The sequence below is a fragment of the Myzus persicae genome, unplaced genomic scaffold (assembly GCF_001856785.1).
Source record: "Myzus persicae strain clone G006 unplaced genomic scaffold, MPER_G0061.0, whole genome shotgun sequence".
NCBI lineage: Eukaryota > Metazoa > Arthropoda > Insecta > Hemiptera > Aphididae > Myzus > Myzus persicae.
The window spans coordinates 159,318-183,615 of NW_019102204.1; the positions used below are offsets into that span (position 1 = coordinate 159,318).

Sequence of the window (24,298 nt, forward strand, 5' to 3'; positions counted from 1 at the left end):
TCCATCCACTGCATTAAAGTTTTCTAAGCGTAATTAAAGTAAGAAAAATAACCGTGGTTATACTCCACCACAAAGGCTAAGAGTAAACGCACTGTATTTAGAAAAAAGAACATAATATCATAAAAGTCGTAGAGTAATAGTAACGCGCATCAACCCACACCTACCAGAGACGTTACCACCACCACAACAAGGATCCACATCAATACAAGGTAAGTGGATTTAATATTTCAAATTATAACATCGGTAAATGAACTAAAAGGTAATCTAATAATCATATCAAGTAGTAGTGTAATTATTATCTGAATTGAAATCTATGGGCTATTGAGCCGGGTACACCCCTATTCTGTCGCCGCTTAGCCCCGGCTACTCCCGCTGTTCTTTTATATTTTTTTAAATTTTTATTCTACTACAATTACTATAAAAATATAGACCTAATCTAATGTATTGTATAGTGTAAATATCATATGCGTACTACCTATAAAATATTATTATGGTTTAAGAATAATCGATTAAAGTTTAAGGATGAATGAAATGAATTAAATTACGCTAAGTATAACATAAATACATTTTATTATTCAATAAAATAAAATACTCAATTTAATAATTAATTAAATCAGTTGGGTTGTGTAAAGCCACGTTAAATGTTTATGAGCATTTAAAGTTCAAATTTCGATGAACATTATGAGTTTTCCTCTAGTGATTTTAGTAATGTTAATCTAATTAGAAAAAATTAGAAAAATATTAACCATAAGAACTGAAGCGTTTCCTCATTAGTATTTTTATATTAATATTTTCTATACCCATTACAAGTTTCAAGACATTTAGAATTTTAGACTAATGTTAATGGATTTTTACCAGTATAGGTACTACAAATCAAATAACTATGTCCTGTGGTACGTTTTTTTAAATTTATTTATTATCATAATTATTATTAATTATTACATAATAAATGCGACGATTATAGAAAAACAAATTACTTATAAAAAATAAATAACTAATAATTACATACTTAATTAATAAATTGTAAAATATCCTTTAAAATAGAGGCTGACACCGTCTTCATTTAAAATAATTGTTGGTACCTCTGCAATGTTTATAAATTTATTCTAAATGAAATTTATCTTATATATTACAGCGATTTAATCAATGTCGAGATACAATTGAAGCTCACTATAGTTGACTAGCAGAGTGACATAGGTATACAATTCTAATATTTTTACACTCTATATTTTATATTTAACAGTTTAAAATACTTAGTTTCGAAATATAATAATTTATATTTTAGTATTATTTAGATACATAAACCTGATCATAATAATATTTTTAGACAAAAATAAATAAACGAACAAAACAAACGAAAATAATTATATTTAAAATTGTTAATTAATAAATAAAATACCCATGCGCAATAACAAATTATGATGAAAACTAAATTGTTCTAGTTTTTATATTTTTTAAATCAAATTTAAGTTCTGTATGATATCTAAAATTATTGATCATATTTAAATCTACAGTAATATAGTTGGTATTTTTAATTTATGCTGCATAAATATGATATACTCGTATATATCCGATAAGTTTTATTTGTTGGATAAGTTTAGACTTAAATACCAGTACAGAAAAACATTAAAGGCAATAAAGAAAAATGTGTAAAATACCCAAAGAATTTATTATGTTACGATAAATTATAATGATTCCTATATTGATAAAATGTATTGCTCGAAAACGTTGTAAAATAATGTTCAAACGTAATAAATACTTATCCAAATAGTTGTTTTAAAATTAAATTTCTAATTATTTTTTTTTTAAATTTAATGTTTATTCACATAATCAATATTAGATATATGTATTATACAGGATGATTTGCCGACTTTTGCCACTCCTATTATTCCTTTAATAGTGAAAATTCAAATTCGTATCGATCTTATTATTGATATTATTTATATGAAATGTTTAAATATACTCAAAGATCATGTTATCAAAATCTTGAAATTTTGTTTTTAGTATTTAAGAAGTACCTTGTGGCAAAAGAAACTTCTGTTTTTCAAATGAGAACCCACCATTTTTACTGTAAGTTGTTTAATGGATAATTTTTTTATTATTTGATATTTTGATCAAAATTTGAATTAATAGTTATCCCAGTTATTAAAATGTTTTTATTAAGGATAATAATTCTTAAAATGGTATACAAAAATATAAAATATATTTAATATTGCCGTATTAAATCTAGTATTTATTAAACTCAGGCAATTTTTACAGATTATTAATGATGATCAATTAATCTCAAGAATTTTAAAATATGCTACTTAATTAAATTTGAAAATTCTAAAAATCAGTATTATAAAATAAATAATAAGAATAAATAATAACTCAACAAATTAAAATAGTATTCAGGATAACTATTGAATATATAGGTACATACATTCAATGAATAGAAATATTTGTCATTACAATTTTGCAAAATAACATTTGTCAGTATTTTCACGCAGCAAAAATATTTGTTTAAAAAATATTTACCTACTATATATTTACTTTTTTTTACTAAATTATAATAAAAATGTAATAGTAAACATAAGATATAACCTTTTTTCATGTTATAGGTATAAAAATTATCGATTTCGAACTCAGATTGTTATACTTTCAAACAACAATACTTAAATATAGGATTGAGTAATGCTTTTGTGAAATTTAAATTGAAGAACGAACATGCTTCACAATTTTAATTTCAACTAATATTCTTCGTACTACTCGTAAATATTACGTTGACAAAATTACCGTGAATTCATTATAAACATAAATTTCCAGTAATATATATTCAGTGTTTGTTACCACCATAAACGCAACTGATGCGGCCTGAACTCTATAAGCATGACCCGTCCAATTAGTGACACCCGAAAATCCTAACTATTACTGTAGGCTAGTCGTCTGACTTGACTGTCATCAGTGATAAAAGGTGTTTGTTGTAATAACTATTCTAATTAAATAAGTTATACTATATAAATAATATTAAATAGGTTATGTGTGAAAATGAAGTATTATTTGTTTCGAAAGTTTGAAACGTACAAAAATATAAGTATATAATTATTATGTAAGTAATAAGGTATAGTACTTTAATAGTATATAATATCTTTTGAAATATAATTTCAAATAAAAAAAACCACACAAATTGTAAGATATAGAACTGTGATATTTTTAGTAAATTTAAAATCTGCAAAAAAATTACTCAACAAAATGTATGGATTCCGTTTTATCAATAAATTACAACACAATAAATAATAAAATATTTTTAAAAAAACTGAAAAATTGTATTTTCAAACACAATTCTTGAATAAATTTAAAAACTAGTTACATAATTGCTTGAAAAATATTTACTCAAAACAAATAATTCTTTAGATATAAATTTTTATTTAAAAGTAACATGGAATTGTACGAGACCGTGTTATAATCATTATAAAGTTTCAGAAATACTTCTAGCAATTTCTAAATTATTGTATATTCATGTAAGTCTTGTAATTAAATTTGCCTGACGTCATTATTAAAAGCATCTTGCACACACTCATAGTAAATATAGGGTCTTAAAATGCTGAAATTCGATTGCACCTGATAATGAAATGAAAGTGTTCATGTGAAATTGAAAACAATGACAATTTAGACTTATACGACAAAAGACATAATTCAAAATCCATTTTGATAACCACATGAAATTTAAATTACTTACTGTTATTCTATTTATTTATACATATGTAGTCTTTTTTGTAATTAAAAATTAGAACATTGTCTATGTTAAATAATTATAAGCAAAATATATTTACTTACTACAAAAAAAAAACTATTTATTATTATAGTCCATAATTAACTGAAATACTACATTTATTTACTTTTATTAATTCATAATGGCTTACTTGGATATGTATGAACTGTTTCATTAAGTTTGTGTTCACATTCCGATCGCAAATGATTTTGAAATTCTGCTGAAATCCCCGTAGGACTTTCTGTAGTCATTTTGCGTTTTAAGTCAAAGTAATTCGTGCATGAATTATTTTTGGTTTACAGCAACTACAAAAATACAAAATAATATGTTCCTTCAAATTGTTTTCGATGATTTAAGTACATGTTAATGTAGTAACAAAAATTAAATAATCATTAATAATTATTATACATAACAATTAGGTATAGCAAGTCATTAAAGTACTAAAAACGCTATATTTTATATAAAAACAAATATAACTATTTTATTATCATTCTTGTAGAGTAACATATTTGTCTATCATGAATTGTGACATAAGTTCCATCTTCTTATAGCAAAAATTTCCTTTTACATTCCACGATTTATTTCCTTATGTTTGATACATCAGAAAATACTGAATAATAAATTAAATAGTTTTAAGTTGACAATACGATTAAATTACATGTGAACTCAGATTATATCTGGGTATTAATTCGAAATGTAAAATGTTATTATTAAAACAACTGCAACATAATCGTCTGTTTGTTACATAAAATCAATACATATCAGTATCGACTTAGTTTTTTTTTTAAACCTATGTTCACTGCATTCATATAATTAAACTTATATTCTGACTATACTTATTTTCTATAACCTAAGAAAAAACATCCGCATAAGAATCGCTCAAGCAAAAGTTTTCAAGTAGAAAAATCCTTAAAAAAAATATGTTGCCTCGTAATAATAGTATCATATAGCAGACGCCAGACACAACTGTTCACTTTCTACTGTAAATAAGCAACTATTTCTGTATTTATAACTTCAAAGGTCATAATATATTTACATAAATAGAAACGTACAAATTTAGATAAGCATATTAGTATATACAACTTCAATTTTCAAATTGCAATAAATATACATATTCAACATCAGACATAAAACAATTTTAACTCAAAAATACCTAGTTCATACCTAATAAATAATTTAATAATACAAATTCATAAAGAATAGGAAAAATAATATGAATTCAAATTGATTACATTTTAGTAAATAAGTATGACTACATGACTACAGTTAAATTTTAAAAGTGTTTTACCTTCGTGAAAACAAACAACGAAATCCAAAGGATAAAATACAAGATTTTAAATTGGTATTTATTATAACTTATTTCATTCAGTTAATGACTTCCTCAATAATTAGAATACTTAATCCCATAAATCACAAGGGAAATGAAACAATTGTAAGCAAGTGTAAATTGTCAACTGAAAACGTATACCTAAACCATATTTACGTATCAGCAAAAAATACTGGTCACTGAATATGACCTTAAACATAGATTATTTCTACAATTAAATAAATTGGGTTATGTAAATTATTTTCATTAGAAAATTCAATAAAATAATTATGGCACTAAATTCGGCAACCCTGTTTAATTCACCATGAAATTAATTGTTGACATTCGGCACTGATATGCTTCTGGACACTGGTCAGAATTAAGCGCTCACAGTAATTACTGGCTGTTATGACTCATCACCAAAAGTGCGGTCAATTTTTGTCCGAATTAAAGACTACAATAATAATTACACTGCATTTCATGAGAGAGGTCCAGTAGTAATTGTGGAAAACTTAAGTCTTTAGTACAAACCATTATTGCTTAAATATTATTCCAGTGACACAAAAATTAATACCTAACTACCTATAAAATAATAAATGGGTAAAGTTATATATTTAAAAAATATTTTCATCAATACATATTTCATAGTATTTTCTTCCTAAATTATTTTACCATAACTTTTCTGTTGTAAAAAAGAAAACAATATTAACTATACCAGCAAATAGATCAACAATTGAAGAACAATGAGTCATAATTCTTATTTAAGTTCAATACAACTGTGTATTTATGTATTTACAAAAAAAATACTACTAAATATTTTTTTAAACAGGAATATTAATCATATCGGTAAAAATATGTTTTTTTTAAAAAAATACGTTGATACGCATATTTTACATGGAACATGAACATTATGTCACAATAAATCAATGGATGTAATACATTCGGTAAAAATGTAATGCAGATAACTCCTTATGATAAAACAGAAAATATTTTAATCCTAAACCACGTGTATGACAAATAATACTTAATCATATAGTGAAATATGTGATTGGAATTAATACGTGGCCTAAACTGCCAAACCTTACTTTTTAAAATACATTTATATTTTGTATACCTACACTTTAAGGTAATGTTAGCACTTATCACTATTATAATTACAAAAATGAACTTCCCGCCATATTTTCAGTTGAAATCAATGAATAACTCAATTTTGATTAAAATTTCAAAAGGTGTCAGGTACCTATTGCAACTTGTTGCCTTTATTAATTTTAACAGAAATGAGTCAACGTAAATACTGTACAATGTACATATGTGGACAAAGACTTAAATTTCAATGCGTATATCTAAAATCTAAATCCATACAAAGAACCATAAATTATTAATCCATTTCTATGTTTACTTCTTTTCTGTGTGGTTATTATTTTTTCTGCTTTTAATCGTTTTGCACATAAGATTAAGTTCCTACAATAATTAACAGTAATATTTTGTAATAATATATTATATAAAATCGCTTAACCATTACAAAATTATTGTCTAATTATCTACAAGAAAAACTAAACGTAACTTGCTTTTAGAAGTAGATACATACACGTACAAACAAAACGCTAACTTAATTCCTTCATAACTTTCATCACAACTTCGAATAGATATGAAACAAAAATAGAAATACTGATGATTTCTTGTCAATTAGTTCTAAAAATATCACTGATAACAGAATAGGCATTTCAGAATATTTCAGAATGACGATACAAATGATAAACCAATAAATTATGTTTACTACTATTAAACACTTCGTTATAAAACTATTAAGCTGCTTTGCTAATACACGTAAAACTATATTTGGTCGCTCAATAAATTATAATTGCTACTTTAATAAAACATAATGACTATATTTCGCGAAGAACCGCCAAAAAAATCTTCATCACTACCTGGTGTGTGTGTATACGAATGAGCCGAATAAGGTAAACTGATTCTAAAACATGAAACAAGAGTCAACTCTACATAGTTACCGTGGTTACAGGCATTAAGTTAATGAGCCGTGACCTACCGGATAAGAGGCAGCAATTACAAATAAAGATAGCAACCGAGAAATGAGAGAGTATAAGTGACAGACCACGTTAATAACTAACTGCTGTATAAGTATAGTTCGCAATACTAGAAAGACATTATTTCTAAATTTGTACCACAAAAAGTGTAGGTCTCATTATGAATGTACACGGTGATTCACCAATCACCATGCACAATCACTCCCATTTGTTTTTTGTGCAATAATGCAGCTAATCGAAATTTGAATTTTTGAATTTTTAAATTTAATTTTTCCTCATAACTAAATTTTAAAATTTTTAGAACTTTTTGTAATTACCGCATAAGGAGTGTGGACTTCAGACATTTGTTATTCAAATGAACCCCCCTCCTCTTTCTTCTGTAAATTACTTAACTGATAATTTTTCTGAAAATGTTGACATATCAAAATCAAATATCGAACTAGTAACTTTTGGGTTATTAGTGTACTGAATATAATAGGTCCATATAAATGGGTTTGAAAGATATGGTTGATAAGATGATTTAAAAATGATAACAATTTATGGGTACCTATTAATAATCTAACAATATTTACAATTTGTAAAATTGGTCAAAATGTAATAATATATTATACTAGATAAAATATAACATAATATTATACATTTTAGAATTTTGTAAAACCATTTTTAAGGAGTATAAGAATTTAAATAACTGAGGAACTACTCATTCGAATTTTGAATAAGGTCAATCACCCTGTATATTGTATTTAGGTAATATTGATTATGTGAATAACCATTAAAAAGTTTTAATTTTATAATATTTATTTCGGTTGGTAGATATATATTACGTATGATCATTTTATTTGACTTCGGAACATTTTTTTAAAAACATTTTCGTACCATACATTTTACAAAAATAGGTATCATTATAATTTATTGTAACATAAATTCTTTGTATATTTTACACATTTCTCTATATTGGTTTTGACGTTGTTCTGAAATAAAATTTAATTTAAAACTTATCCAACATAAAACTTATCGGATATATATTATATTTTGCAAGCTTAAATTGAACATACCAACTATATTGTAGACTTAGATATGATAAATAACTGTAGATATTATACAGCACGTCAATTTGTTTTAAACCCCATAAATATTAGAAAAAATTAGTTTTTATCATAATACATTTGTTATTATGTGTGTATATATTGTATATAATGTTATATTATTTTACATTTTATTACAAATATATATGTTTAAAATAATATTAACTTATATGTATACACATAAAATACATTTATTGTCAATATGGAAAAAAAAACAAGAAACAGACAGAACAAATTTGATAATAATAAACTATTTGTTTTATAAAAACATTGTCATCTACACTACACTGCTATCTAGTATCTTCTTAATAGTAATATAGTTTTTATTCTAAAATATATAAATATGAAATTTTATATTTGTAATAATTTATTAGGTACTAATGCTATAGATAATCTATATGTCACTACTAAATAATGAATTGCCCTGCGTCTAGTATGCCGGTCCATGTATGGTTAAAATGTGTCCCACAAACCATGATTTTATGTTATAATCTTATAAAAAAAAATAAGCGTATGATACGAAAAACATAAAATGTGTGCAATTTTGTGCTCATCGTACATTTTTATTTTTACTTTTTGGCCCCCAGTTATAAAAGTTTGCCCATTTCTGGTCCAGTCAGTCGTACCACTGAAATAAATGAGATTTTTATTTATTCATTTCTTTGCTACTTTAATAATTTTATTAAGATCTTCTGGTAAATTTAGAGAACAAGTAGATTTGTATTCAAACTACCCCAAAATTGTTCAGCTAATATTGATTATCAAATGCATTAACACATATGGAACTTTTTGAACTAGCTTACTAGTAAAAAAAAATGTTATAAAAAATGTTTTTTGTACAAAGCACCCTATTGTAAAATCAATAACTATAACCAACTAATTGATTTATCGGTTAGTTCATTAATCAAACTGCTAATTAATTATTTAATTTAATTAAGTTTACACGTAATCCAAACGAGACATCCTCTATAATAAACCACAATATGTAATAACCAAATTAATTATCACATACTCGATAGAAATATTTCGTGAATGTATTTTATCATTAGGTATGTTATGTTTAGAATGTACCTAAATGTACAGAATGCTTGGTTAAAGTTGCCTCGTCCATAATACTTGAAGCTATCGTTAAAATATTATGTTTATAGATTATGGGCGCATGAATAACCTTTTTTTAATGGATCTTCATTGATAAATTAATTCATGATGAAATCAAATCGAAACAACTTTAAATGAAATTTCCGAATAAGTTTCCTTCATTTATTATAAGTCTACTTTAATTTAACTTAATATTATAACTCCTACGGAGATGATGTGTACTTATTGTTTATTTTCTAGTCCAATAACCAACAGAGTAGACAGAGTATAAGTATAAATTACAGTAACTTGCTCCTAGAGTCTGAACATCTACAAATTACATACAACTTATTGTGACATAAATCGCGATTAGGTATTAAAAAGTTCATCGCATCTGATAAATAGTTCTGTCAGTTTTGACGGTAAACATATAAAAGAAGTAGGTGGGTACATACATAATAAAGAAATGCATCTACTGCGGTACCATCTCACTTTTTTTCATACATTTTATTGAGAATATAATATCATCTATTATAATTAACTTAAGTATAACTGTGTACAAATTTCGTTTCAAGATCATTGAATTTTATCGACTTGTCAACCAACTAAGATTTAATATTACTACTCTAAATGGAAGTAGTGATCAAACTGACCATGCCCATCAACTTTAAATACCTAGTCGAAGTAATAAAAGTAGTATATCCCGGCAGTATAGCTGATTTTCACGAACTCTGATGTTCTGACCGCTTTGCGATAAACTATTGAATATAATGTCCATTTATTGACTGATCATTAGATAAAAGTGACGGGCCTAACCCTATGACTCTAACTATAAGGCAGCGTTTGAAAGTGATATCTCGTAATAAGTTAGGTATTGAAAAATAACAAACTAAGCGAGAAATATAATCATTTTGACACATTCAATTACAGTTTATTTGCAACACACTATTTTCAAACCAGTCGAGTTGAAATTGTATGGCAAGTAATTTATCTACATAAAATATATCAAAGGGCCAACTTCATGATTAACAAAAATGAAAGAAGTGGAAAATATTGGGACTGCAAACATCCGTGTAAAATGAACAATTTTAACAGATATGAGGTTATCATCATAATTATAGTCTAATAACAATGTATATGAATAGTATTGAGTGCCTAATTGTATTTCAATAACTATTTGTTTCCATGCACCTAAATAGAACAGAAAATGTATTATCATAGTACCTCTATGTACATATTTTACTATCATTAGGCAAAATTTGTTTTTTTTATTATATAAATAGAGTATAATGAATCATTAGATGTTGGTAAGCCCTATAAATTAAATCATAATTTTTATTTACGTGTGTGGCTATTTTATTTATTTTAAATATCATAGATGTGAAGTTACGACTTACATATTTCAATGTTTTACAAAAGTTGTTCACACTGGATTTATTCCCAACAATAATATTACAAAAGTTTGACCAACGTTTCAAACTAATAAAAGTTTCTGCACCAAACACATGGTATTTATGAAAGAAAAATAGGAAGATCTGTTAACGTATTACGTGTTATGAAATCTGCAATCGATTGAAGAGTGTGCTACTTCAATAAAATAAAAAATACCATACCGAATACCGATCATCGTTACTTATTGTTGGCATCCAAAAACAAGCAAAAAGAATGGTCCATTTTCTCAATAAATAAAGCTATTTTTATCTGGTATCAAATAAAAAAATTAACAACTACCAATTGCATAAGGTTCTATTAAGTAATATAAAAAATGTGATAGAAGATAGAACATATTATGTTTGAATCAGCACTAGGTAATCGATTCACTATTTCATAATATTGTCCACAAAACAATAGTATCAACATTTTGTTAATGATGGATAGGCACTATGTATTTTTAATCAACAAATAATTATGTTTCTATTTGATTACATTTTCAAAACTTGCATATTTAAAAGGTAAAATATACCTAAGCAAATTATAACAAGACATATTATTTATGTAGAAAGTTTTTATCCATGCTAAATTGATATTTGTAAAATTGTATACGTAGGTAACGTATATTGAACTATTTTAAACTCTGATGGGGGCCATTTTTTCATATGAATGTGTGTCTGCATGTACCTAATTCAAATAGTTTTTTGAATTTTTTGTATTTTATAATTATTTGGTAGATAAACTTGAATAGCATTCAAATTATAAACGATAGTTGTCCCATGCCATTATTATGTTTGTGTCAGCTGATAATTGATCATCCGAAAATCATTTTTCTAAGAGTGAAATAAAAATAATGCATTCCTCGAACGCTTTATAATTCATTATTTAATATTTTCTTCAATGCGGCAAGTGACAACCTAATCTTTATGGCTTTTTATATATTTACATGATAAATAATATTATAACTTAATAAAATATTATCATGCCAAAACAATAGTTGAGTGAAATAACAAGAAGAAAACAAAAAAAAACAACCTTCTAGGTCGATGAACACATTTTTAGACAATAATTTAGGAAAACTATAATTTATTAAAGTTTCATCAACAATATACGAGTACAACCATTACAACCTTTTAAATAATATGTTATGATATTTAGTGCTAGAGCTGTGCACCTATGCAGTTATGCCTGTATCTCAATATTATAATACGTGAATGAAATAAAATTGTTATCTCTATAATTATTATGTTTGATAACATTTTGATAACTGTAGGTACTTACTACAAAAACTTATCTCATTTTTTATATTTTGAAGTAAAAATTTTTACAGTATATTTTGTCATAGCTAAAGCTTAAACGTTTGATACTTGGTATTTTATAAGTTGTTCCCGCAAAATTCTAAAAATCCCAAAATTACAATTGCACATTTTTTTTTATATAAGACATTTGATTACTTCTAATATTGACGGAATTAGATAGTTAATCATAGAATAACAATTTAGCTATTGTGTTGTAATTCAAAAAATATTGATGTAATAGAGTGGTATTTATATGTTCCATAATTAATTATTTTCTATTCCTCAAATAATACAAACTTAAAATAGTTTTAGTTCATAAGAAATGTTTAATTTTATATTAGATTTCTTTGCAAGAATTGCATCTATTTATAAACACAAAATATAAATATTATAGGTTGAAAATTATTTTAAATCAAATATCAATAATTGATAATCAACAAATATGGTCGTTAATTTTTTTTTTTAATTAGATTAAATTTTCTATACGACAATCAAAAATGTATGCTTTTAATTATATGTTAATAATAATGCCTAAATACCTAAATAGGTATAGTTAAAAGTTATAAGAAAAAGTTTAAAACCAAAAATACAATTATTTTTATTGCATGCCTGAAAATGTAAAATAAAAAAAATCACTTGAAGCACGCAAAACTATCTATAGCACCTTAGGGGTCGTTAAGTCCATTCTCGTGGTAGTCGTTGTATAAGAGTATATTTCAAGCACTCGTAAAATTCTCATGACGCTAAAAAGGTACCAAATATAGGTTCTCTCCAATCCCTTCTATTTTGACATCGACCTTTTTAATGGCTCAATTTTGTCCTCACGAAACAGGTAAAATCTGTTATTTCCTGTGCGGTTTATATAAAATAACGAACCCGGTTAAACCTCATATTATACTAGACTAGTATTGGCAGATATTACCAGAAAAGTATTAAAGCGACAATTAAATCACAAATGTAAATATATATATATATATATGATTTTATGATATAACATTAATCAAGTTAAGTTTTTTTGTAGTATGAATCAAATCAAAAAACAATCAATTAATGAATAATAATTGTAGTAAATACATCTCAAAAATTCAAGATTTATATTTATTGGAATTAAATTAAAATAGCTATTTATGATGTTTTAATATATTTTGCACAATAATATAATGAAAATATTTTTCAATTCTTAAGATGTTCAATCCGTGCAGTTCAATAACTTATATAGGTACCTAAGTAAAATTGAATATAAATATTATAATCGTTCAAACATTAATAACTCATTATTGTATTATTGTAAACTATTGTTATATTATGAACTATAGTAGATAGTTTTTTTAATTAATTCTTTATCAAGCAGGTAATCGTGTTTAAATAGATTACTGAACCATTATTTCTTATAATATTTAACAATAATATTAATATGAAACGTTTTCAGGAAAAGAAGTTTGAATATCAGTCAGGTAGTCAGTTTAATTTAACATTTATCAAATAACGACACAAATACAAAATAAAATATTTAAACACTAGGATCATGCTAAAAATAAATATTTAAAAATAGCGATGAATACATATCACTTCACTCGGATACTGTGTTAAAAGCTTTAAGTTAAATTATGGGACACAAAAATACTCTGACAATACATTTTGTGAGTTGTCTCCGGTAAAAAGGGTAATTGAATTCATTTACAAAAAATATGTAATCCTTGATCGTACGTCTTAGGTAGGTACTGAACAATTAGGAAATTCAGCAACTTCAGTTTGATCTTTAAATTCCTCTACTATTTCCATGTTTTATATGATATTATGTCATATTTGCACCATCAATATTGATATTTCGAACAAAATTAGCGAACCTATATATTGTAATTGTAATTAAATAAAAAAGCTTTTAATAAAATGTAATTATTTAATATTTCAATACCTTGCAAAGAATGTTAGTAGTTTTATTTTTTTTTAAGAGCCTTTGTCTGAATATTATAATACATCAATTATGTTAATGGTGATTATAAAATAATAATAATAATTAATGACAAAGTAGTAGAAAAGTTCTAAAAAATAACAACAAAAAATAGTCATAGCAATTTGTAGGTATTACCAAATATTTTAGTTTAAAATGACAGCCTAAGTAATAACTAATAAATTTAATTGAATATAAATTAACGAAGAGGTAGCATTAAGAGGTCAGAAGGGATTATGATCAGTTGAGATCTGAACTAAAGGGAGCGGAAAAATTAAATATAATAATAATCTCGAATCGGAGAGGGAAGGACAGTAAAACAGTGTAATATACAATGTTAAGACCAAGAGATGAACGGACGATTATTAATAGTTATTTATTCAAAAAAAAAAATCAAACTATATTGATACTTATATAGACTTGAACAAAGAGTTTTCTATACGATATTCCATATTATATAGCTGTCCGATGTCGGGTTAAATCTTAGAAAAAAATAATTGAAAAATTAAAGTAGTTTCAATGTACACTCCTCAATGCGCAGATATTACCAGGTGTACTCAAAGTCACACAAGGATATTTTATTATATAAGAACATTGTCGAAAACAACTGTAGAATATGTGACGTAAAACTATACATAATAGTTTGTCAGTTAAAAATGTAATTAAAATCGAATCAATGGATTACAAGGAGTACATAGCATATGCTGTGCTTGACATACAATATAAGCATAAACAAATCACCAAAACTTCAGAGCAACTTAGACTACCTAGTTCAACTACTGATTTAGTTTTAATACGTTTAATGCATTTTGAAAATTCCGTTCCAATATAGTTTAGTTCAACGAGCAAAGTTTGAATACGTACCAATAACGGGGGCGAGAGTCAAAAACGTGTGTAAAGCTTAAAGGTTCTACACACAAAAAAACTCATATGAAAAATTGTAAAAAATCAATTGTTCCTCGTGAGTAGGTTTATATTACTTTTAATAAAGTTGTTTTGGACATACCCAGCCAAAGTGCCTTGTGGTGTTGTATGTCCCAGCTGATAATAATTTTTTTGTCACTTGTTATATTGAAAATTATTTGTAAATAGATAGTGACATTTTGTACAACCAATGTATTTGGACTATAAAAAAAATAAATGCAGTGTTATTTTTTCAAAAATGTAGCCATTTTCGTATGGTAGGTAAATTATCTAATGCCATTTTTTTCTTAGCAAATATTTTAAGTTCTCAACTATTTTAATATTAACTATTTTGTTTAATAATAGTTAATATTATCTTCTGATTATACAAGAATAAAAAAAAATTGGTTTATGATTTTAGTCGTTGATATAAAAAATACATCAATAAAGTTAAGATGAAAATTAATATTTAATAATATAATATATAATATTATTATACAGAATAACCTCACATGCAAATAATAATAATAAAATGTCTTTTTTATAAAAATTAGTTTTAAATCACAAATATTCTGTGTTATTAATATACTTGTATTCTTAATAAAAATAAAAATTATACATTTTAAGAAAACAAAACATACATATTTTGGATATTTGAATAATAATGTATATAAACCATTTTGGTTGTAAAGCACATATGAATACTAAAAAAAAAAAAAATTATATTTTGTTAAGAGATAACACACATGTATTTTTGCTTTGCTTGGAGCGTTACAACCAGTTAACAAAAATAAGCCTTTGGAATACTTTAAAAACAATTTCATTGAAAATAATGGTTTTTGTATGACTAAAGACAATACTTTTAGAATATTCAGTATTTAAATAATACCTTACTCCCGAGAAAACTGCGAATTATATAACCATTCAAATTGAAAGGATGGAATTCAAAAACAATTGAAATGAGATAGAAAATAAAAGAACTAGTGCTTAATTTATTCTCTTCAAAAAATCATTAATGAACAATGGAAACCGGTAGGTATGATAAATAATTTAGCTTATATTTTGAGAAAAATAATTCGTTTTAGAGTATTCTCTTTAAAGAAATTCTAATATTAAGTTAGTTAATAATAGTTTATAACCTTTGATCTAAATTGAAAGATTACAATTATTCATAAAATTATTAAATATTTTTTAGACAGTTCATATTTTTGATAATTGTTTTCTTTTAAGTGGGTAGGATAATTAACATGCATAAGATCACAAATCTGTTATTCATCTGCAATATTTGTATTTACCAATTTTTTTAATATTTTTATCAGAGTTAGTACTTAGATAGGAGGTAAAATAGATCAAATTTGAGAATTCCAGTTAAATCGTTTTTAACTTTTTTTTAAAAGAAAGACAGGTGTGATGTCACTAAAATAGAAAACTGTAAACAAAAACAATTTAATAAATGTTTAAAAAATTAAGAGGACTGTAGAAAATATAAATCAAAGAGCACAGAAACATTTTAAATAGCACATGATAGATAAAGTTTTTTTAAAAAGCTATAAAATTAATTATAAATGTTAAAATTGTTCATTTTCTTCAATGTAATTAAATTGTTAAAAATTGCCAGGTGACAATGACTTTTTACGTTGTTCAATAATATAGAAGGTAAAAAACATCGTTAACATGATGAAATATTTTAAGTTTCATCTAATAAGTAAAACACATTAATTTTACATAATTTGTTTAATATAATTATTTAAATACCAGAAAACAATTGCAGACGTACATACTCAGTAATAATTACCTACATACATCATAAGTAATATATTGTAGCCTAATATTAAATACAATTATATTTTAGTTTTTAAAAGTGCCCAAAATAAAAAATAATAATTTGTTTAGTTAAGTTGCAAATTGTATTTTACTCTCGTTAGGTGCTTATATTTATCTTGTAAAAGTATTTCTTATGGTCTTATAGGTCACACTAATTATTTTTTTTACATGCACTCAACTGCCTCTAAAGTTTTAAAGAATATTTTGACACATTAGTACATATTTCATATTTATTTGCATAAACACTGTACTTTATTTTTGATTGAGTAATTACCAAAATGTGTATAATTTAATTAGGAGCTGTTAATATAATATCATATTCTATATAGATACTCGCTAATATTTAACCTACACAATAAAGAAAGAATCTTCTATCGAACAATAAATTATTCGAACTGCATAAGAACCGTAATAGAATAAATCATAGAATCGTTTTAATAATGAAACGGCTTGAATAAATAACTAGAAATAAGGCGATACCGTAAAACAATCATTCTCGATTTCATCCAATAGGAATGTTCTCATCAACTCTACAGATCAACGTTTCACTATTGACAACCGTCAATCAAGTATTTCAATAGTCAGTTCAACTTCCTGTATACGATGCATTAGCTAGTTTATGCATTGCTTCATTAGGGTTCAAGAAGGTGCCCTAAAGACTGAAACGAATTAAGTTAAATATACCGTGGGTAAATTGTTCACAATCAATCGACACAAGTCTTTATTTTTATAAAACTAAAATTTTTGTTTTCTAATAGAAATTATTTTAAAATATTTTAAAATTTTTTCCTTCAGAAAATAATATTTTATTAGTTACGTACACTAACGAAGTTAAATTATAACTCAATTATTCTAGTAGAAACTCGTGATCACCTTACCCATTACTCATTAGTGAAAAAATCGGGGAAATTATTATTTTCATATTTGAGATATTGCACGTTATTATTAATCCTATACATTAATATCGTACAACTGTTTACAAAATTAGTAAACAAATTAAAATGAATCGAAATAATACAATTATCAACCATGTTATGAAGACACCAAGTTATTTAACAATGTAATTTAACAATAATATAAAAATAGTTTATTTTTTATTTTTAAATTCTGATTCTTTATATTTATTGTAAATAATTTTCTGAGTAATACAAAAATACGTATACTTTTAGGTTTCTAAACATAATATATTAAAAATCACTTTACTATGTCCTTTTACCTCTTTTACCAGTACTTGGTTAGGATTGTTGATACATTTTGCCATTTTAATATTAGTTTTCATATTTAATTAAAAACAAAAAACTAAAAAATATCCTTAGCTTAAGTATTAATAATATAAATATTTGAATACTACAGTTGAACAGATAAATAGTTTAATAACGGTTCTATTCAGAGTAAAAATATACTAGTCAGTATAAAAAATATCAAAATATAAGTATTTAATATAAATTCATACTAGTTAATATCAAACAAGTGAGGAAAGCTCATTCTGAGAGGGTGCTAAATTTAAGGTATTTAAATGTTGTAAAGTAATAAAATACAATTCCATACATAAATGAATGACATTTATATTTTTGTAGCTACGTTTTTAAATTAGCTAGTATAAATCTATATTAAATACTCTAAGTATGATATTTTTAATAATGGCCAGTAAAAAATTACGTCGAATAGAACCGTTATTAAACTATTGATTTGCTCAATTATTGCAGTATTAAAATATTTATATTAATGAGACTCTGCTCAGCATTTAAGTGTATTTCTAGTGTTCTGTTTTAAATTATAAATCCTAATATTAAAATAGAAAATTTGATATATATCAACAGTCGTAACTTTATTTACTTGTAACTAACAGACAGATGGACATAACGTGTGTATAAAGTGTTCTAAACTTATATTTAGAACCCTAATATTTATATATATATATATATTTAATACTTTGTATGAAAGTTTTCAACGGTTAATACTTTCACTTGATACTTGAAAATTGATAGTAAGATTGACTTTTGTACAAGGTATAATCATTATTGCTGTACATATTACACCTATGTACATCTTATTATACAAAAAATTTTCTCGGAACTCTTTCAAAAACAAGTTAGAAACGCTCACTTAGAGAACGTCCAATCGTTAGCATACTAAATTCCCATTTCCAAACCGTATTAATGAACTATGATTCCGAATAAAATTTAGTAAGAAGTTGGTAAGTGGTAACCAATTTGGTAGTTTATTTTGGAAAGCATGAATCTATATTAAATACCCACTTATACAATGAGTAATTATCTTATTAACAACAACAGTAATTAAATTTCTCAATGCAAACAATCGTAACTATGTAAACTAACTACAAACAATAGTGAATAAATAAATATCTTAGTATCAACAATCATAACTATGTACTGGTAACTAACGGACGAGCGGGCACAAAGGGGATATAATGTGTTCTAACTTACTTTAACCTAAAATTAGGTACAAAAAAATAAAAAGGTCATTAAATTGTGTTTGAAGTTGTAGTTTATAGCGTTGTATAATATTAAAATACACTTAGAAACCGTGAATTTAGCACGCTCGCAGAGTGAGCTTCTCTGATACTTGTTTAGATATTAGACCTCTATAATATAATACCTATAGACAATACGTGTGTCTAAACTCTAAGATGATATAGTCTGAAAAAATTCTTAGTCGTAATATACTGTGTTAGAAATATATTTTTCCATTGTTCATACTGTATCAAATTGGTAGGATAAAATATAGACTTGTAACCATAAATAATAATAATTAATATGATTGATTAATCGGTGTTACGTCATAATGTAGCAATTTAAAACTAGAGCCCTTATATGCCAATATTCAATAACGAGTAAAATATGGCCAATATAGTGCACCATGCCATGTAAAAATAAAAATTATAAATATGTGGTAATAGTAATAATTAAGAAATAAAGTTTTACAATTTACTTCATACTTGCTAATACATCACGATTCCTCTTCATTATCCATACATTTCATTTACTTTAGTTAAACATAGTAAATAATTGAAAACCTTATCCACTCATTAGTCAATTATTGTAATACTAAAATGCTTAAAACCTTTAATAAACTCTAATAGTTAGCATTTTGACTGATTGTTTTCATAATTTTTAAGAGTAAATCATTTTATTTAGGAAGTATGCGAAAAACTGTAGAGTAAAATACAAATTATTGACAACTTCAAATACACATAACATAATCAATTTTTTTATTAATAATGAATAACAACACAGATTAAACCAACACTCAATAATCTGCTCAATAGTAATCACTGAACTAAACTATCAGTGATAGTAATATAGCGCCGCCCATATTATGATATAATATGCAATGTGTGTGTTTAACCTAAGGTATGCTAATAATTTTATGATTAGGTGTATAACTATGTTATAGGTTTATAAATATTTTCAATTTTCAACAAGATATTCCCAAATAAAATAAATGAATTTAATTCTATCCACAACATAATTCTGTATTTACTAGGCTAAATAATAACTGTTGTATCAATATTTTATACAAAAAAAATGTGCTCAATATAGTATGTTTAGGCTCTAAGCCTGAATACATCACTATGATATGCCAATACTTATCGACGGATGAGTGACGACGTTTGAATTCGCGTACAGGCCTAACACGTGGCGAAACACTATTATTCATAGCATAATTGAATAACTTGTTGCGATACAAGTATTCATTAAATGTATGATCAAAACAAAATAACAGTGTTACTCCTTTGTTAACGATTTTTAACGATAAATATTATATAATGTATACTAGTTTTTTAAATATTCATCGCTTGTCAATCGTATGAACCGGTGGATGTATAGTGCCAATTTTTATTTTTAATCATCATATTATTGTACACACATCTTTACAGACGATATGCGGTGTTTACTTTAGTTTTATATTTTTAAAAATTGTTAGGTATTATCCGCTATAATAATACATTTTCACGTAGTTTTAATCGTCTTCCAAAGTTTGCTCCGGTAACAAACATCGGTAATAAAAAAATTACTCGTCGTCACTGACTAAAGGTCAAAACAATGTTATGTAAATGTTCGATGATTCATATACATACAGTATAATATGCATAGTAAATCGCATGTACTACACTCGTAGACATATTTATATAGACGGTGTAACTAAACAGAATTACTATATTTGTTACCTACGCATGATTAAATAAATATCTAATTGGATACTAGTGTTACTATTGTTAGGTACTTACTATAAGAATAAGACATATCGTATGTTTAAATTAATAACAGATGTAGGTACCCATAGTTAAACGTTTCGTAAACAAAAATGATGCAATAAACGATTAATATAATTATACTTACCTATTACAATATTAAATAATATTACATTCATTTTTATTAAATATTAAAAATTGTTGATTTTTTTTTAAGTGACGTTTATGTCAAACTTAGTAACAAGAGTATACCTTATACAATTCCAATATTTCATAAAGTTCCGATCGATAATTTAAAGTTTTTAATTTAAAAGTTCAAACTTTACCTATTATGTGTATAATTTACTATATGGATTTTATCGTTATAAATTCCATATTACCTATATATAGTATCTTTATAATTATGTTACTTTTGAGATAATCACACTACACGATATAATGTTTTAAATAATGTAAAAATAAATAGTTGATAAAAGTTGAGAATTGTATTTTTATATCATTGCACAACATTTAATTTCAATAAAACTTTTAACTTTAAACAGTAAATATAAATCCGAATATATTGGTATATGTATAATTATATTTATATAACCGCACAATTCAATATACGATAACGATAATGGAAATCTTCTTAGTAAATGTCCCTGACTTAAGTATACAACGGTAAGAGAGCACCGTAAAAGGGATTTACACAATTGCGTATATCACTTTCAATATATTTCATCTACAATTTGCCGCTTTTGTAAGACAAATACGGGAATGTCTCACTAACGTCGCACACTTCGAAATCTAGTGGTTATATTAACTGCCAACCAAAGTTTTCAATAAAACCAATCGTACTTGCATTTTACTTAGGCCTGAAAATAATTAACTCAACTTGAACTTGAGTACGAACATGTCGAAGACACATTTATTTTTAATTTTTTGGCAACAACAATTATTTAAAAAAATAATTAAATAGAAATATATGAGCTATAGGTCTATACTTTTAAGGGCACACTAATCATATAGGACACAAGTATCATATATTATTCTCCATAATGAGAAAAAAATGCAAAAGTGCCTATTATATTAATAAGTGAACAAACATTGAGGCGAGCAGACCACCTACTAATGATACTCTCATAAGTCGACATTTTTTTTTTTTATTATACTATTTATAATGCATTTGTATAATATTAAATTTACACTTAATAATAGTTATTAGTACTATAATACAACGCATATTATGCGTCTAACTAATCACGACACACAGCTAATGCCTAAAGCGTCTTGGAGGATTAACCGGCAATTGTAGGGACTGCGAGATTTTTGACAAGTGGATTAGGGTGGTTGAGTGGACAATTATAGAAATGTTTATAAAATATTTTAGCTTCATCGTGGATGGTTTTTCAAGGACATTCGATAATTTTTCTAATGCAATATTTTAAAAGTTTGAATTATATAGATGTTGGAAAGTGAAGCTGTATCGGGAACGGAGTTGATGGATATTATTGTCTTTTCGTCTGCGTAATCAGCAATTAGATACAGTATTTGGAGCAGTGGCATACATTTTTTACAGAACTGCAGGGTAAAGTATACGCAAATTCGACGAACACCAACTGACATATTCTCTATAAGAAGAGAGTGCATCACTAAGCTGAATATGACAAATACAATTATCATATTATTCACCAAATTATCGTGTAAACTATTTCTCTATGAAACTGGTAAGAAATCAATAAAATATATTACCTTTAAAAATCCAATCCATGTTAAATTCATAATCTGATTTAAAGCCACAAAAAGTGTGATACGAAAACAAAAATGCATTAGAGTAATACCAATGGCTTCCGACAGGTAATCCAAACATTTTCGATAAAACCGTACCTATACACCACTACAGCAGTATACATTTTAAAAGTTCGACGTAGTGACACCGTCGTCCACACGTTGCAGAATTCGGTTAAGGATCGACACCGAACTGTAACAGGAGGCATTTTTGAGTCATCTTATAAATTAAATTTATTTTTATATATTTGTCACACGTATTGGGGAGCTGCGTCGGATCGGATATATAATACGACGGAAATTCAACCGTGCGTGCACGAACCTTCACCGCGAAAATTACCTATTCTCATCGGATGGCTTATGTGTACTCCCTTGGCGACCACGGTCGCCACAGAAACTTAAATCTTTCACCCTCTACCCTATCTCTCTTCCAATACCAGGGGTCACCATAACGCTGTCATTCGGTTGGCGTGTGCACAAACTGGATGCGATAATCGAGCAATCACTGTAGGTACACAAAATGCAATAATAATTTAACGTAACATTACATTACTATACAAGAAATACGTATATATGAAGGGAAGGTGTCATTTTATTGGTGATTTTAATACACGAATTTCAAAGTAGAAAGTTTCAAAAAAATTAATAAATATTATTTTAATATCATAAAAGTGATCAAGATATTTAAATATTTAATACCTACCAATTGTCATGAGTCCATGACGAATAAAAACAGATCAGAGTAAAATAATTTAACGAGAGGTTATTGAAGCCAGAAGTCTCTGGGAGGAGGGCATGGTTAGTAGTAATTATTAACGGCGAATGTCAAGTCCAGACTTTAGTACTAATTATCCAGTACTCCCAAACCCAATTGATCCAATAAATGATTAATCTATTAAATAAAAAGTGTCATCTATATGATGTTCTTGAATAATATACAATAATGAATACAATTTTCTAGAACGCGGTGAACATCAAAAACTATGCGGCAACCCATTTTTGAACTTAATGTTTATTATCATATAATATTTTACTTTGTTTATTAATAACATTTTCACATAATACTTATAACTTATAGGTACCAAGCAATCAAATTAGATATTGCCTATTTTCGTGATAATTGTATTATCGAGGTGTGTAGCCAGATTATTTATTAACATTGGGAATGGTATTTCCTAAAATAAATAAAAATAGTACCAATGTTTTGTTTTTGTGCATAATTTTAAATTGATAAAAATCAAAAACAATTCTACTTATTGAATAATTAAAGGCCACAGAATTAAAATTATACATTTTCAAGAATTTAGAAATGTACAGAATATACAACATAACTATCAGGTAAAATAAATAGTAAACGTATTCAAATTTTAAATTTGTTTTTAATAAATATATTTTAATGAATCATTGTCCGATGGCAAAATTTTGCTTGTATTCAAATTTGCATAATAGTATATTAGTTAATTTTAGGAAAATAACACATATAATGATGATTATCATTTATCACTTCTAAATATATTTAGAAAATTGAGTTTTTAGAACCTTGAAATGTATAAAAGACACTAAATTACGGCAAGAACTAACTGCGTGAGTTATGTGTACGTCATCGAGATTTTATATGTAGCAAAAGAATTGGCACTCGAT

The 24,298-nt window shown here is 25.8% G+C and overlaps 1 protein-coding gene and 1 long non-coding RNA gene across 13 annotated transcripts in view; one reads left to right on the top strand and one right to left on the bottom strand.

Moving 5' to 3' along the window:
* Nucleotides 1-24,298, bottom strand: part of LOC111031570 (calcitonin gene-related peptide type 1 receptor) — a 145,605-nt gene that overhangs the window by 109,747 nt on the left and 11,560 nt on the right. For 3 of the 11 annotated variants that reach the window (XM_022311591.1, XM_022311582.1, XM_022311590.1), the window contains exons 1-2: nucleotides 19,631-19,939; nucleotides 3,903-4,056 (exon numbers count right to left, since the gene is read on the bottom strand). In XM_022311591.1, coding sequence (XP_022167283.1) covers nucleotides 3,903-4,002 — 100 coding nt within the window. In that variant the 5' untranslated portion in view covers nucleotides 4,003-4,056; nucleotides 19,631-19,939. Of the gene's footprint in view, nucleotides 1-3,902; nucleotides 4,057-5,039; nucleotides 5,213-6,985; nucleotides 7,026-14,950; nucleotides 15,070-19,616; nucleotides 19,940-24,298 lie in introns of those variants that run through there. The other 8 variants (XM_022311586.1, XM_022311587.1, XM_022311592.1 and 5 more) reach the window with 8 other exon arrangements.
* The window catches only part of LOC111031572, a 31,945-nt gene continuing 7,656 nt past the window's right edge, over nucleotides 10-24,298 (top strand). Inside the window, exons 1-3 of one of the 2 annotated variants that reach the window (XR_002604217.1) lie at nucleotides 10-209; nucleotides 1,136-1,197; nucleotides 10,195-10,605. This is a non-coding gene — a long non-coding RNA (uncharacterized LOC111031572). Of the gene's footprint in view, nucleotides 210-1,135; nucleotides 1,198-10,194; nucleotides 10,606-24,298 lie in introns of those variants that run through there. The other variant, XR_002604218.1, reaches the window with a different exon arrangement.